We start from the raw sequence: 16,595 nt of genomic DNA on the forward strand, positions 1-16,595 counted from the left end.
TGCAGGACGGGAATGGGCGAAGGCATTGCCATCCGCAAAGCCAGCGAAAAGGCATTGCCAGCAGCAAGGCCGAGTAGTTGCAGTGAGACGAACGAGCATTGATTGAACAGTCGAACAGTTGAACAGTTGAACAGTTTGTGTCTCTACCTGAGTGAAAATAGTTGAAGGAAGTTTGAAGCGGACTAAAACTGTAAATATTCTGGGAAAAAAATAATAAGAAATCAGGAAGTGCAGCTGCAGCCAAGGACAAAAGGAAAGCAAAGACAGGACTCTGACAAAAGACAGACAATCAAGACAAGGCAAGGCAAGGCAGGCAGCTAGACGGACGGACAGACAGACAGCCAAATAGCCAGGCAGCTGCATTAGAAAAAAGAAACCCTCATTAGGACTGGGACTGACACTAACGGAACTTGACTACCTGAACTGGACCTGGACTACCTGAACTCGACTACATAGACTAGCTGGCGAGCTTGCCTCGTCGCTCGAGCAGCAGCAATGAGCACAGTCGAGCGCGAGCTCTAGAACCAGCGACACGGTCAGGCGAAGCTGCAAAGATTCCTTTAGTTTTTTTTTCATTTTTTTTCAAGTGCTAATATTTTCGAGTGCCAACTGTACCAAGTGCCAAATTGCAATATTGATATATGATAAGCGAGAGAGACAGAGCCAGCCATAACTCAGACACGAATCGCGCATCAACTCGATAAAGGAGCGAAGCAGCTTAAGTTCAATACGAAAGCGCAGGTCATGTGCGAGCGGGTGAGTGAGCGTGTATCTATACAGCTTTGTGGCGCCACGGCAGGGGGCAGCTACTCCTAGGAGACGAGCTCCCCGAAGCCAGGAAGCAGGTGAGCTGAGCTGAGGTGTGTAGCAACTGCTGCTGCTGCTGCTGCTGTTGCTGCTGTTGCCGAGGCGTGGAGATGGCGGCGGGTTAGCAATGTAATTTCTACTTGGATCAATCAAGCTTTGCCCTGCGCTTGCGGCCGGCTGAAGGGAGAAAGAGAACTTAACGAGAGGGGGAGAGAGCGTGAGCTTTGCAGAGCGAGCTGAGCATATGGAACAGAACAAGACAGTGACACACGAACGGCATCCGTTTGATGCCGCACACACGAGATACGAGACGAAGCGTAACCACATACTTCTATCGCGAGTGTGCGCGGCATCACATGGATGCGAGCGAAACGACATGTCGTGCGAACCTACCCTATTGCATGCGAGCGAACAGCTCGGCAGGAGAGGCGCTCTCTCTCTCTCTCACATCACAGCACACACACGCACACAGAGTACACGTATGTTTATCTCGCTCGGCAAATGGTTGACGGCGCCTTCCTCTCGGCCGCGCACTGCCAAGGCAAAGCACACCGATTAGAGCGCATAAACCAGATGGCGACAGAAGCCACATCAACTACGAGAATTGCATGTGTATAACAGTTATCACTAATGGGTCAAGTAGCCCCTGTCCGCCAGCCCACCCTTCGTACGCCCACACACACGCACATGCAAGCGCAGGCGCACACACACCAACGCCTCGCCCACAACAGACTCGATAGATGCCGCTCGCCGCCTCGAGCTCATGGCAGGCGCTTGCCTAAAGCCTGAAGCACTCGAATAAGTGTTATACGCCAATATAACAGTCTAACTGTGAAATCTATCAATCCCAGGGCAGCCACTTGCCACTAACCGAGCTATTCGATCACATCACAAATCGTTATAAAACTAGAAATGTCATCGTATTCACCCATTCCAATCGTTCATCAAACCCTCATTCTGTTGGCATTCATATATATATCTGTATATTGTGTGGCAAGATGTTCTACATATCTGCCTAGTCGAAGACTGGTCCGTTTGTGTCTGACTTTTAACTTTTCAGCTCAGGCCGTGTCGCTGGGTCTGACTGTCACGAGGCAGAGCGGCAGAAGCTGGAGATAGAGGGAGAAAGGCAGAGACACATAGGGTAGCAGCAAGTTCTTTCAATCAGTGTAGTGAGTGGAAGTAGTTCAGACGCTAGCTCCACTATCCGTTAGACAGAGCAGGAGGAAGGGCATATGCATATGTAGAGAGAATCAGAGAAGAGGGCGACGACTCCAACAGTAGGTAAAGTAGGGCGAGAGTCTAGCTTCAATCATGATGTATCAACGACGGGAACTAGTTCCGTTGCATAGTTCACCAGGGCAACAGTCACAGGGAGGCCCAAAACAAGAAGCCAACTTCAATGATGATGTATAACCGAAGAGAAATAACCCATCAATCAATCAGGTACAGAATATAACAGTTCAATGTGATATACATATTACCAAACTGGATATATCTTCCCACAGGCCGTGTCGTTCGGCAGGCAGAGAGCCAAAAACCGGAAAGCAAAGTGCAAGAGGACGAGAAATACAGTACAGACTCAATCTGTTTCAATCATGATGTAACCGCAAAAGTAGCAATGAACCAGGCGACTCAACGAGCCCAAAGATAGACCTCCGGGCAGTCACTGGAATGGCTCAAGTCGCAGCTTTAATCATGACTCTGTCACTGCTTTAGGCACAAGGCGCAGTCAATCGACAATCGGCAATGAGCAATCGATAGTTAATTGGAAAACAATTTGAGTTCGCTTTGAGATACGCAACATTCGTCCTTCTGTTCTGTTTTCCTTAACTCTTCCGCTCGCATTGTACATAGACCCATTCCCTCTGTATATACAAGCCCCACTCTATATGCCAGATCTAATTTAAATATTGCTTGCAGCAGTGTCTCTGACTGATCATATAGACTATATATAATTATATAAAATGCTCTTTAAACCACTGCCTTCAGGTGAGTTCGCTACGTTCGTTCGCCAAGCGTTGCGCTGATCTCTTGGGGATTTGAGCCACTGCCTCTGCCTCAGCATGGGCCATAAACAAAAGAAACTCCATAAAACAATAATATATGCAAATGATAAACGTTATACGAGTGACGTGTGCCGCAATTAGTGCAATAGAAAGATTTAGACAAAAAAAAAAAGAAAAATAAAAATAAAAAAAAAAATTATAAAAGTGCAAATTATGAAAAAAAAAAAAATATAAAAAAAAATAAAAAAAAATATATATATATATATATATATATATATATATATATATATATATAAAAAGCACTCAAAAGAAAAAATATATAAAAAAAAATAAATAAAAAAGAATAGGGAAATAGAAAGTTTTTAAAGTTTACGCAGGTGTTTTCGAATGCCGCGCAAACGAAAATTGAATTAAATGAGCCAAAGTCAAGCGTAAGCTGAGTAGGAAAATGAAAAGACGGCAAGCCAATTGCTCGTGACACGCCTGTCGCGAGCGATTGGCTTGCCCAACTGAACGACAACCAAACAACTAACTGAACTAAAGAACGCCTGATTGTGGCTCACATCACAAAGGAGACGAAAGTCTCGCAAGGTCCGCAGGCGGAAGGCGCGCTCAAATCTCTCGCAGTGGATCAGCGAAGCGTCTTACCCAGCCCAAACCTAGGGCGAAAGAGAGCTTTACTAATCTATTTCTATGCTGATATTCTTTCAGATGAGTCGAAACGAAGCTTGGAGCCAAGCCAAGGCAGCCAAAGTTTTTGTTTTCTATTCCCTTCCTCCTCCTTTTTTTAGTTCAGTTCATAACTTTCCATGTTCGTCTCCTCTGATTCTAGTTGCGATCTCAAAGCCTCTTTCTGAGCCGAACTGTTGGATGCTGTGATCCTTCAGTGCTTTGCTTCAGTGCCAAGTGTCATGTGCTGTGCGTCAAGCTGTTTCTGCGTCTGTGATCTCGGGGTCTTCTGTCAGGCGTTGCCAGATCAATTCAAGAGTCAAAAAGAAGTTAGAAACTGCTCTCATCTCAACTCCACGCCAAGAGGCGTTGTCATGTCGTTGATGTTTTGAAACCAAGAAGTGATGGAGCTATAAGCTATACAAAGTGGCGTTGCCAGATCAATGCGATTCGCAAGCCATTCAATGCCAAGAGGCGTTGCCACACCAATCCAGTACACGAGAGCAAAAAGCAAAGGAATTGCTAAGCTAATCCCATCAATATCAAGTCAAGCCAAGAAGCGTTGTCAGATCGCTGACAATTTCAAGTGGCGTTGCCACCTGTATGAAAATGGCAATATGCAATAAGGAAAAGAGATTTCAATTGAATTTATTTCCGTTGCCAGATCTAATGCTGATTTGAGAGCTAAGAAGCATTGCCATATCCAAGTGAAGATTTTAATTGTCTTAACAATTTATTTTTGAGTACTTTTTCAATTTTTCGATTTCGAATTTTAAGTTTTAAAATCAAAGTTTTTTATATTGTTTTTTGTAATTGATATTTTACTATCCATGCTCCTCTATCGTTTCGTACGTTCCCATTCGCCACTATTCCGCTTCAATATGAACACACAAACATCATCTTCTGCCTTTTCCTCTTCCTCTTCACTTCTCACACTCACAAATCGTTCGGTCGGTAATTAGAAAAAAAAAGAAGATATTGAGCGAACCGTGTCTTAAATATAAAAAAAAATTAAAAAAATATTGAATTGCGTAAAATATTTAAGAACTGTTTGCGAAGCATTAAAAAAAAAAAAAAAAAAGAAAAAAGAAAAAAAGTAAAGCTTGGCGCTCAGTTCGAAAAAGAGAGAATAAAAAAAATAAAGAAAAACGAAAAAAAGAAAAAAAAGAAACAAAGAAAAAAAGAAATTTCGGCTAAATGTTTTACGCAGTTCGAAAAAATAAATCGATAATGAAAAAAGCAACACAAAAAAAAAAAAAAAACCGGGAAAAAAAGCATTTGTGTGGAAGCGTTATACGCGCCTTCACCATGGCGCTAAAAAAAAAAATCGTATAAAAAAGGAAATGTTATACGTCTGAGCCGATTCTCGCGAAAAACTCTGAATTTGTTTCAAACTATTTGAGGATCGACTCAGAATACATATTTCCTACTAAACATTTTTTCTTTTTTTTTTATTTATTTTTTTTTTAATTAAAAATTAAAAGTTTCAGTTTAAACCAAATTTATTGCTGTTTGATTGGTGGTTGGGGGAAACCAAATATAAAACTTTCTTTCAGCAGATTTCAATACAGCTACTGCTGGAATCAGCAGGGACTAAATTTCAGAGGTAAGTCGAAATCTGGCAACTGCTTTACGTCGAAAGTTCAGTTATGGCATTAGATGTGCATAAACTGGCTGAGTCCGAAGTCAAGAGGATTTTGGTCACTTTTGCTTAAACAACTTTATATTCAGATACTAATAAATATGATTATTATATATCGATAGTTGCGGTGCAGGAGTTCGAACTTTCGTTAATCGTGCCAAACTCAAGCAGACTTCGCCTGTCGTTCGAGCACTAAAGTATTTTTTTTTTTATTATATTTATAAAAGTGTAGAACCTGTACAATCAAATGTAGTACCTTAACAACACATGTATATATATGGAATTAGAGCCAAACCAGTCACAATATGAGGAATTAAAAGGAGACAGTTTACACCATTCATCCCATCGTTCTGGCAAAGTCTTGCCGTTTAAGTCGTCTTAGGGGTCTGGCAGGGATTAGACCTCTTGCAAGTAGGCTTCGGTGTCGTTGCAGTCTGTCCGTGTATCTGCTTGTGTGTCTTCCAATCTGCTCTTCGACAGTAAAGAGCTTGAGGTCTCTGTGGAGTATTGAGCCGCGTATATACCATGGAGAGTTAGTTATCTGTCGCTGTACTCGGTTCTGCAAAACCTGAACCCGCTTGTAATTGGATTTGGCAGCAACTCCCCAGATTTGTACTCCATAGAGCCATATCGGTAGGATACACTGGGCGTAGACAGCTCTTTTGCATCTCAGCGGCAAGGTGCTCTTTTTATTGTTGAGCCATCGCAGTTGTTGCTGTCTGTGACGACATTTTTTCACCGCAGCTTTGAGGTGCGGCCCAAAGGTGAGACGCCTGTCCAGTGTGATTCCAAGATTCGGTTGATGTAGTGTTATTCCCACCAGCTGGATTGGGGGAGTATGCATTTGCAGCCTTTTTAAGGTGAAGCAAGGGTTTAATGTTTTTAGCGGGTTGACTTTTAGATTCCAGTATCAAGATACCTCTGTAGTCCATAACTTGCCTCAATAGGACTTTTAGAGTTATAGATGATTGCAACATCATCAGCATAAGTTGCAATGAGGGCTTTCGAGGGAGCATTCATATGTTGAAAAGACTGGCTCTGGAATACGTAAAAGAGATAACACAACGAGCCACCTACTGGAACGAGTGTAAACTAGCTTATAAAATTCTAAAAATGAGCACTTGCCTATCTATCAAGCTGTGTGGGGCTTACTTCAATAGCTGCTACTATTCTATTGGCTCAATTGTCGTGATTCCTAATGGAGAAACTGCAGCCTCTGTGTTGCCGGTGAGCCCATCTTCAGCTCTTCTCAGCTACGAATAGGCAACACGCGAGGGCTGCATAGACTGCAGAAGAGAAAACAAAATATTAAAGGCAAATCATAGTTGCAGAGGCTGGCTCAACATAGGTCCACTAACTAGTTAAGGGTAATCGAGAGAGAGAGAGAGACTATAGAGTCGTACGAGCCATTATGTTATTCTGAAACTGTGCTACAAAACAATGTCTCTGCATTTCAGAGTCAGCCTGAAAGTATGCGAAGTTTTAGCAAAATGCGCTCAGCTTGAAAGTATGCTATAAACGATTGCTTTTTCTCAGCCCGAAAGTATGCCACACTCTTTTTATTATTTGCTTTTTCCTGCTCCGCCAGAGTTTTGATTTTTGTTCTTTTTCTTTCAATGCCCCAGATAAACAGACAAAAGATTTATTTTTTATTTTATTTTTATTAAAATATTTTTTACCATTTAATTGCTCTTTTCTCGCATCATTTGTGCATTTCTGTGTTTTCTGTAAAGAAAAATCTTAAGAAATCGTTATAATAAATGTATATATGTACGTATAAACAGTTTAAGTACTATAAAATGCATTTCACAAAAAAAAATATATAAAAAAAATATATATGTAGCATAAAGAATATGTGCTTAAGCTAGTCGATAAACGATATTAGATACAAATATTAAAACTCTGCCGAGCAGTCGTTCGACAACTGCGCGGCTCTGGAAGCTCAGCGGCTGAGTTTCTCACAAAAAAAAGAAGTATAAAAAACTCTTAAAACTTAAACAAATTTAAAGATGATGAAAAAAAAATATTCAATTACAATTACAATTACAAATATTAATTAAGCAAAAAAAAATCAAGAGATTTGCGGAAGCCAGGCTGGATGGAGTTAGTTGAATGTTGCTGATGTTCGTTGTGAGCGACGCGTGTTAGATATATGGGCAAGTGGTCATATATGTGTGTGTGCTGGGGGAACATGTGTAGGCGTGGCTGGCAAACAGTTGCGACATCTTATGCGACGGCATAAAAGGGACTGTTGCTGCTGCTGTTGATGTTGCTATTGCCACACTCCACGCGGCAGCCAACCTGACTAAAGTCAGCTGTAGCAGCAGCAGCAGTAGCCATGAATGCAAATGCAACAGTTGCTGCTATTGCTGCTGCTGCTGCTGCTTGCTTCGATCTGCTGTTGCAACTGCTTACGAGCTACGATTGGCTATAAGCTTTATATATAACATATATATTTGTATACGATGTGTACGACTCAAACCTTAACAGTAACAGCCTATTAGGGCGCTATTTGGAGGGGCGTGGCAGCAATGCTTGAGATAACGTGTTTCCACTTACAGCTAAGATTCGAAATCAGATTCGAATCAAATTTCAATCATTTGATTGCAGTTGCAGTTGCATTCGCATTCGCATTCGCATTCGATTTCGATGCAGTTTGGCATCATCTGCGCTGGTTGAGCATCTGCAAGTAGTACTCGCAGTTGGTGCAGTAGACCGAGGGCGCGATCACGTGTCGCTTGCGGCACAGATTGCACTCGACCGCCTTGGCAGAGGCCTTGACGATGGCATTGTTGTAGACGCGGGTGGGTATGGCCGTGATGCCATTGAGATTCGTGCCGTTCGTGAGTGGCTCGGGCAGTCCGTTCTGCAGCGACGACGCAGTCGTCGGCGGCGGCGGCGGTGGCGGCTGCGGCGCACAGGGCAAGCAATCCAAATCACCTTTGGTGCCTGGCTCAAAGCTTACCTTTTTCTTACCATTCAGCAACTGTTGCTGCTGCTGCTGCTGCTGCTGCTGCTGCTGTTGTTGCTGCTGCTGTTGTGCTGCATAGTAGTTGGCCTGTTGATAGGCATGTGGGTGTGGCACGCGCTGATAGGGCGAGGGCAGCGATTGCTCAGCAGCGACATTGCCATTGCTGAAGTAGGCAATGTTCAGCTGCTGCTGCTGCTGTTGCTGCTGCTGCTGCTGCTGCTGCTGTTGTAGCTGTTGCTTCTGCATTTGTATCGAGTAGCTCTGTGCATGCAAAGGTCGCGGCATGCTGCTGTATTGTATATCCAGTTGTTGCTGCTGCTGTTGCTGATTGGATAAGCCGCTCATGCTGGTGCGTGGCAGCAATTGCTGCTGCTGCTGCTGCTGCTGTTGTTGCTGCAGACGATACAGCTCCTGTTGTTGTTGCTGTTGCTGCTGCAGCAGCTGCTGTTGACGCTGCACATAGCGCTGCATATCTGGTCTGCCCAGCATGGGCGACGCTTGCAGCTGTTGTTGCTGCTGTTGCTGCTGCTGCTGCTGCAACTGTTGTTGCTGCTGCTGCAATCGTGGCTGTGCCTCCGTCTGCAAACGCAGCATGTTCTGCTGTTGCTGTTGAATGAGCTGCGCGCTCACCTTCTCATTGGGATGCTGAGCCGTGCGCAGGACTCGCTCCAGAATGGGGTTCGGTATGAAGTCGTCGTCCTCCTCATTGCCAGCTGTTGCTACGAGTATGACCTGGTCACAAAACGAGACGCTCTTCTTCTTCACGCGCTTCGGCGTCGCCAGGTTGCTCTGGTTGAGCGTCTGCTGCACCATCGAATTGAGCAGTTCCACTTCGCGTATTTCCTCGGCAATTTGTGACTGCGACATCTCGTACTTGGGCTTAGCCAGCAGCAACTGTTGCTGCTGCTGCTGCTGCTGCTGTTGCTGCTGCTGGGCTTGCTGGCGTGGCATGGGTGCGCAGTCAACTTCATCTGTCTCTGGCTTGCCATTGGGCAGCCCATTCATCTGCGTGCGCACAGAGCTAAGCAGCTCCTGCGAGGCGTACGAGCGCATGTTGCTGCTAGCTGTTGCTGCTGTTGCTCCCGCTCCTCCAATGCTGGTCTGTTCGAAGCGGTGCGCCAGATCGCGCACGCTGCTGGGAGAGGCTCCGGCTCCGGCTGCGGCTGCTGCGACTGCTGCTGCTGCTGCTGCTGTTGGCTCTGGCTTTCTGCTACGCAAATCGGGCAACGGCGTCGCCTGCTCCTTGCGCAGCTTCAGCAAGTGTTGCCGCTGCTGCAGCTGGGCCAGAATGCTGGTGGTGCCCTCCATGGAGTCCAGTTGCTGTCGCTGCTGTTTGCTGGCTGCCTCCAGGGCGTGCAGATGGTTCAGCTGCTGGTTGAGCGGCTCCAAGTCGATCTCAGGTGGCGGCGGTGGCGGAAAGTCTTCGCTCGCCTGTCTCGAATGGCAAACGGACTGCGGCGGACTGGGATACGGCGGCAGCTCCAGCAGGGGCAGCGGCAAGGCCAGGCCCATGTCTGTGGAGCACGGCAGCTGCAGATCCTTCAGCGGACTCTGCTCGGAGTGCACCTGCGCACAGGTCGTTATGATTGTCTGACACGAGTCCTCGCTTATCGAGGCATTCGAGCTCATCGCTGAGATATTCGATAAGTTTGCCTCGTGATGAAAATGTTGCTGCTGCTGTTGCTGCTGCTGCTGTTGCTGTTGCTGCTGTGTTAGTGCTGAGCTGGTGCGCATGGGCGGCGGCGGCGCTACCTTGGGCACCATGGTCAGCTGCCTGCCGCTGCCATGGAAGCTCTTGCGCATCAGCTTGCTGCGCTCCAGGTTCGGATTAGCGCAGGAGCCAGAGGCAGCAGCAGCAGCGGAAGATGCAGCAATGTTGCTGCTGTTGCTGTTGCTGTTGCTGTTGCTGTTGCTGGGGTAGTCAAAGTGTCCCTCGGAGATGTAGCCACTCATGCCCATGTAGGCGTGGCCATGCAGATGCAGGCCAACGGCGCTGTCGTCCACCGAGCTGAGGGGCGTGGCATGCGCACTGACTGCGGCCGCAGCGGCAGCAGCTGCTGCCGCAGCAGAGGAGCTGGGATCGTCGACAGCTTCCGTTAGGTCTGGCATGGAGCGATTCTTGCGTCGTATGAGCCCGCCCATGAGGAGTTTGCGCCGTATCTTGTGCTGCTTCTTGCCACTCTTGTCCTTCTCCTTCTTCTCGTCCTTGTCCTCCTTGTGCTTCTTCAGCGTATCCTTGGCATTCACCAGCAGCGTTTCGGTCAGCGAGAATTCGCGCGTCAACTTGTTGCGGTCCTCGCTGCGACTGCGCTTCTCCTTTTCCTTCTCCTTCTCCTTCTCCTTGTCCTTGTCGCGTCGTCCGAACAGCGAGCGACTCTCACGCTCTGGTTTAGCCTGGCTAACTGGCTGCTCGTACTCGATGGCATTGTCATCGCCGCCGGCATTGACGAGCGCCTTAAGCGGACTTTTGCGCTTCGGCAGCGTCGCATAGATCTCGATGCTCTTCGCTGCCGAGGCGCTTGGCGGCATTTGCTCGAGCTTCTCCAGCTTCTCTAGCTTCTCGAGCGTGCGATCTTTGCTGCCCTGTCGCATGTGCTTGACGCTGCTGTTGCTGCCCTCGCGCATGTGCTTCAGCTCGGGCATGGCCTCGCTCTCGGCGCCCTTCTCGATGAGTATGCGCCGATGCAGACTTCTGGCTCGCATCACACACGTGTTGTGCTTCATCCGCGCGAACGTCATCGTGTGCGGATTGCTGTACGGCGCGTCCATGGCAGCTCTTGCCCGGCCCGCCGCAGCATTGCAGAGAACCAGGGCTGTTTCTAGATCGTGCGACTCCTCGACCAGACGTGACTTCTCCAGCAGCTGGTCCGCTTCGTGGCAGAGCTTCTCGCAGTCGCCCGACAGAGCTAGGCCCGGTCCGTGCGGCCCGTGTGGCCCGTGCGGCACATGTGGCACGTGCGCAGCTGCATTCGGTGCGTTCGTCTCTGGTATCTTGGCCAGCTGCGGGTTGAGCACATGCTTGGGCGGATACGAGTCCGTGGAGCTCAGCGAGAACGAATCGTAGCCCGCATCGTAGGGCAGCCCATGCACATGGCCATGTCGCGTTGGACTCTGAGGCACAGCAGCGACGCCTCGCTTCGCAACCATGTAGAGATATGGATTATCGAGAGTTGTGGAGCTGGCTGAGCTGGCGCTGTTTCGATCTCCCGACCAATTGCCCGAATCGCGACGCCTTGGCTGATTCAGATGCTCAGGGATGGTGAGGCCATCGCTGGGCGGGGAGCTGCCATTGGAGGCATGGCCGGAGCTGGACTCCGCGCTGTGGCTGCGCTGCAGCTGCAAGTGCTGGCGTCGGGCCAGCTGAGCGCTGAGCATCGCCTCGATGGGTTTCCGATTGAGGAAGCCGCCCTCCTTATCGGCGGCGATCTTGTCCTGGATGACGCTTAGGTTCTGATATTGAGCGCTCAAGACGTGCTCCACAGTCTTGCGACTGATGTAGGCGTCCGTCTCGTCGCTGCCCGCTGGCAGCGCTGGCAGTGCGGGCGCAGCGGCCAGGGGCACGGGAAAGATGTTCTTCTGTATGACGCTTAGGTTCTGATAGTCGTTGAGCGGCGTGGGCGTTATGGCACGCCTTGTGCTGCCCAGGCTAGGCTTCTCCGGGCTGGGCGTGACAGCGCGTCGTTCCATGCCGCAGTTGTTGGCAGCTGTCGAGCTGGGTGGCTGCGGCACAGCGTAGAGCAGCAGCAGGGGCTGATAGCGGCCGCGGCTGCACTTGTCCACGACACCCTCCCAGCTGGGCCCCACCTCCTTGACGTTGGCATCGTCGAAGTAGACCCACACCTTGAGCTTCGTGTGGAAGAAGAAGGTGGTGTAATGCTTGCCGTAGTAGGAGACAATGCCAACGAGCTCGTGCTGCGACTGCTGGGCCCAGCGCTGTTCGCTGACCTGATGGAAGACATCGGCGAGGCGCAGGCTAGTGCCCACGGCCTTTAAGACAGCGTGCACCTGATCGGCAGCCGGTCGCTCCGAGTCCCAAACAATGCCAATCGAAACGACGTCCGGCCGATTGAGCAGAGCACGGCAAATGCCAATCTTGGCTCCGCACGAGTTCTAAGAGTGAGAGAGAGAGAAAGAGAGAGAGAGACGAGAGGAGAGTCCAATTAGCCACGGTTTCTGTTGAATACGGCTTGTGACACTTACCGGACAATCGCGTATGTCGCCCATGTTGCCAGCTGCGCGCAGCAGCTGGCCAAAGCTCAGCTGCTGATGGTTCTGCATGGCGAGGCTCTTCTGTGAGGTCAGCGCCGAGGCGGAGACATAGTGCACCATCTGCAAAGAGTAGCAGGTGAGAATACAATACAATCAATGACAATGACAGACAGGGAGGGGCACAGTACTCCTACTCCAGGTGTGGATCTATGATAGAAAGAGCGGGAGCTAAGCTGCCTATGATTGAAAGCGGGTAGAGGCGGGAGAGGCATTGAGGAAGTCAGCTTAAATGGCATTCTGTGATCCATGAGGCAGAGTGGATTACACTTGAAATACGTATGATCTTGGGAGTATTAGAAGGGGCTAAGGGGTCGGAGAAGGCGCTTGTCAATGGCAAGCAAATGTGATCTATGGTAAGCAGGGTTCGGGGTAGAAGAGTTAACTACATTTGCAATCTATGATCTGTGTGCGTTGCCTCTCCTAGTGGGTGTTCCACAAACTGGTCGAGCGAGTGGCTCACGTTCAGGTTCATGTTTTGCCGCATAACCCGTTTGGCCATTTAACCAACTAACTGTTCCCCCCAGTCTGTTCTGGCTCCCCTCTCTCGCTGCCCGCTCTGTTCACAATTTACATAGCAGCAATTGCAGGTGTTCCGTAGCCCACGCCAATTGCACAAAAGAACTCGCGTACAATTAAGTCAGACTTTATTGAATTCTTTAAGCTATTTTCTGCACCCAGACTGAGCCACGTTCTGTGGGCTTTCAGTATGAGTTTCTTAGTTCGAAATGATTCCTGGGTGACACGTGGTAGCAACTAATGGGGCTCCAGGAGATGCTACTTGTCCACTCTAAAAGGAGACATGGTTAGGGCAGCGGCGTTTCCCCCAGAAGAAAGGGAGCAAGTATAGGCTAGATATGATATATGTTTTGAGATGAGTTAAAACTCATTGGAAAACCTAACTTCCTTTTGTTTTTTACTACATTTGATCGTGATATCAGCTTGAATCGATCTACTGCTCAGGCTGCTTTCATAGAGATACCCAGTTCCCTCCTCTCCTGGAAGTCCCTTCGTCCAATGGGTCTAGCTACTTGAAGTTCTGCTAGTCTATGGAGTTTAGAGAGCTTCTAATTCTTCTCTTCCCGTACGCCAAGTGGAAGTATTCTCAGCTCAAACTGATTCTGAGCAGCTGACCCGTCTATGAAGTCTCTAGTGTGACTTGCCCTTGGCATTTTAGCCATGTTTTCCGAGCACATCTTCAAGTAATCGATCGACTCACCTGCGTGAAGGGCAGCTGCTCGGAGTTGGCGCCGCATTTGCAAACGCTTTGCTCGATGACGCGCATGGCGAAGCGTCGATGGGCAATGCAGGCCGCTGACTCGCACGCGTCGCCATCGTCGGGCGAGATGTGCGAGTGGACGCGATGCAGCAAGAGCTCAAAGCACTCGGCAGCATCGCCCAGGCAGCCCAGCGGAAATCTGCGACCAGCCAGTGGGCCGCTGGCCAAGGCGCGACGCAACGGTTCCGGACACAGAGCGGGCTCTGAGCTCGTTTGCAGTTGCTGAAAGAGTTCCTAAAGAGTAAAGAGAGAAACAGAGAGAGAGAGAGAGAGAGAGAGTTAGGTAATATACTCTACATATATTTATGAGATAGATCTAAAAACTCTAGCTGGGCATTGCAAATGGCTGATGGCAAATGGGGTATACACGACTTACAATAACTGCATTAATGCAGCGATCTCTTTCGATGCTGTTGTTGTTGTTGTTGTTGTAGCCATGAAATGCTAACTCAATGCTGCTGGAGACCTTAGCCAAGGCGCTTAGACTCTGCTGTTGCTGCTGCTGCTGTTGCTGTTGCTGTTGCTGCTGCTGCTGCTGCTGTTTGCTTTGGCGCGTCAGCGTCGCTGAGCCAGAGTCGAGCAGCAGCTTGCGTGGACTGCTCCTGGGCAAGGTGCCATTGTTGCTAATCAGCTGCAGCTGCACAACTGCGGGAGCAACTGCTGCTGCCGTCGGAGATGTTGCTGCTGTTGTAGATGTTGCTGCTGCTGCAGATGTTGCTATTGCTGTTGCTGCTGCTGCTGCTGCCGTGGGGCTGCAGACAACCACATTGCTGGGCTCCTTGCGCTTGTAGCGAAACTTAATCATGCTGATTGTATTCGATTCGATTCGCACTCAATTAATCGATCTGCTTGAAGGAAATAGAGTTTTGAGTATACAATTTGCTGCAAGTAGACTAATTGCTGTTGCTTCTCAGTTTGCCAACAGTGACAATGCTCATGATCACGATAATGATGACGTCCATAACAATGCGCTGACTGCACGAAACCGAGGGGCCGAGCTGGGGAGTGGCCAGAGGGGAGGAGACAGACAGAGGCGGGTGTAAAAGTGGTTGACGTAGTCAAACGGAAGTGCATGTAAATGCGAACAGAAAAAAGCAAAGAACAAGTGCAAAAAATACACGAATCGGAAGAGTGACTGCAAGCTCGACTGTAGGATACCCTGTTTCATAGAGTCGGAGGGGAGTGAAGCTGGTCAAATGGTCCGTTGTTGAGGCAATGCAATGTGACTAAGCGATAACTAATCAAGCGATAAATATCGATGTTTAGTTGACTAGCTTCAGTTATGGGAATACAAGACAATTTATAGTGCTGAAACTGCATGAACCTTTGCATAAGCTAACTGCAAAAGTGACGCTAGCAAATCGATAATTATCGATTGGGGCTTTAAAATAAACAGACAGACGCATGCACATACAGTTAGACAGTTTTAGCTGGCAACTCTTCGTTGCAGTAAGTCTGTCACATCTAGTCCATCATGCCCTACTCGGACATAAGAAGCGAGCAAAAAAAAGTGAAGCGTCAGCCCACAAAAATGAAAAGCAAAAGCAATTTGGCTCGTGAAAGGAAGTTGCATACGAACGCAAAGCCAAGGCATATGGAGAACCGCAAAACTCAACTCGAGAATTGAGACCAATTTGAACTTGGACTTCACTCGGTCACGCGAACAAGAGGCCAAGCGGAGGGGCTCAACAAGAGACAAAGGAAGAGCTACAGGCACCAACGAGAAAGAGTCTAGGTTGAACTATAGCTTAGCCAGGGAAGAGTTACGAGTATGTGAGGCAAGCAAGAGCCAAGGAAGAACTAAGGTGAAGTTAAGATAGAGTTAGAGCAGAGCTGAAGGTAAGCTAGAGAACAGACAAGCCAGGGACAGGCCTTAGCGCATGCTAAGGACGAGCAAGGAAAGACAGAGACAAATGTAAGCTTAAAGGAAGAGTCACAGCTAAGACAGAGCCAAGTGAGGTCCAAGGCACATCCAGAGCACCAGGCAGAGCCAAGGCACAGCCAGAGTAAAGCTAAAGTTAAGACGAAGCTGTTGACGCTATCTCCTCGCTGCTGGCTAATGAGCGATAACAGCTGCACAGGCTGAGCAGCACGCGGCTCGTTTTGGAATACCCTAAACAACAACCAATACAGACGACAGGTGAGAGGTGCTCAACAAGAGAGCAGCGCAGCGAAGGAAGATGGGATAAGGAGAAAAGGGGCCGCCAAAAAACCAGAACCAACTCGGGTTGAACTTTCGCTTTTGCTTTTGCTTTTGACAACGACCTCATTTTGTTTTTTGCCGAAAGTTTTGCCCCAACTACAACAAACATAAACCGGTCCAGTTCAGCTAAATATATATATGCATATCGTTGCCCAAGTACCCTAAAAGGCAACTAAACTTTTATCTAAAAGTGTCCACAAAGCGTTTAACAGTCAGCGAATGACCGTGTGTGTGTGTCAAATCAAATTTCAATTGTTGACAACTGCAAATTGCAAATGAATCAGAGGGCGAGACGAGTCCCACCGACTGCCCAATACTTTGGCACAGCTGCTAAGACTTTTGAAGCTCGCAAACTGGGTTTGTCCATAGAGAAAGCCAGAGAAGATGAGAGAAAGAGCGAGAGGTACTTCTTCTGTCAGTTGACAAGGAAAGACAAGTGAGACACAACACGATTCAATGACTGCCAAACTGTTCATCATCATCGTCTCAGCTTTAGTTGTAGACTCTTCGAGTTCATTTGGGCTAATAACAGATGGCACCTAGTTAGGGCCGTTTATATATAGATATATATACACTGTTTCTTCAGTGCCTATAAAACCAATTGCTTTGAGCCGCAACTCTACTCAGCTGCAAGTTAAAGTCAAGTCGAATCTATCGATTGATGAGCTTCTTTGCCAGGTGAGACACACGTTAATCATTACCCCTGCTCACTGACAGCTAATGGCTCTCAAACTGTAGTGCAAGCTATC

At 48.2% G+C, this 16,595-nt stretch overlaps 1 protein-coding gene across 2 annotated transcripts in view; it reads right to left on the bottom strand.

The window, feature by feature from the left end:
* Positions 1-7,193: 7,193 nt before the first annotated feature.
* The window catches only part of LOC111605348, a 29,009-nt gene continuing 19,607 nt past the window's right edge, over positions 7,194-16,595 (bottom strand). Inside the window, exons 2-5 of one of the 2 annotated variants that reach the window (XM_023323827.2) lie at positions 14,020-14,488; positions 13,584-13,877; positions 12,299-12,427; positions 7,194-12,208 (exon numbers count right to left, since the gene is read on the bottom strand). In XM_023323827.2, the coding sequence (XP_023179595.2) occupies positions 7,790-12,208; positions 12,299-12,427; positions 13,584-13,877; positions 14,020-14,448 (5,271 nt within the window). In that variant the 5' untranslated portion in view covers positions 14,449-14,488 and the 3' untranslated portion in view covers positions 7,194-7,789. The remainder of the gene's footprint in view (positions 12,209-12,298; positions 12,428-13,583; positions 13,878-14,019; positions 14,489-16,595) is intronic. The other variant, XM_023323835.2, reaches the window with a different exon arrangement.

This window comes from Drosophila hydei, unplaced genomic scaffold, assembly GCF_003285905.1.
Source record: "Drosophila hydei strain 15085-1641.00,03,60 unplaced genomic scaffold, DhydRS2 tig00000358-arrow-arrow-pilon, whole genome shotgun sequence".
NCBI lineage: Eukaryota > Metazoa > Arthropoda > Insecta > Diptera > Drosophilidae > Drosophila > Drosophila hydei.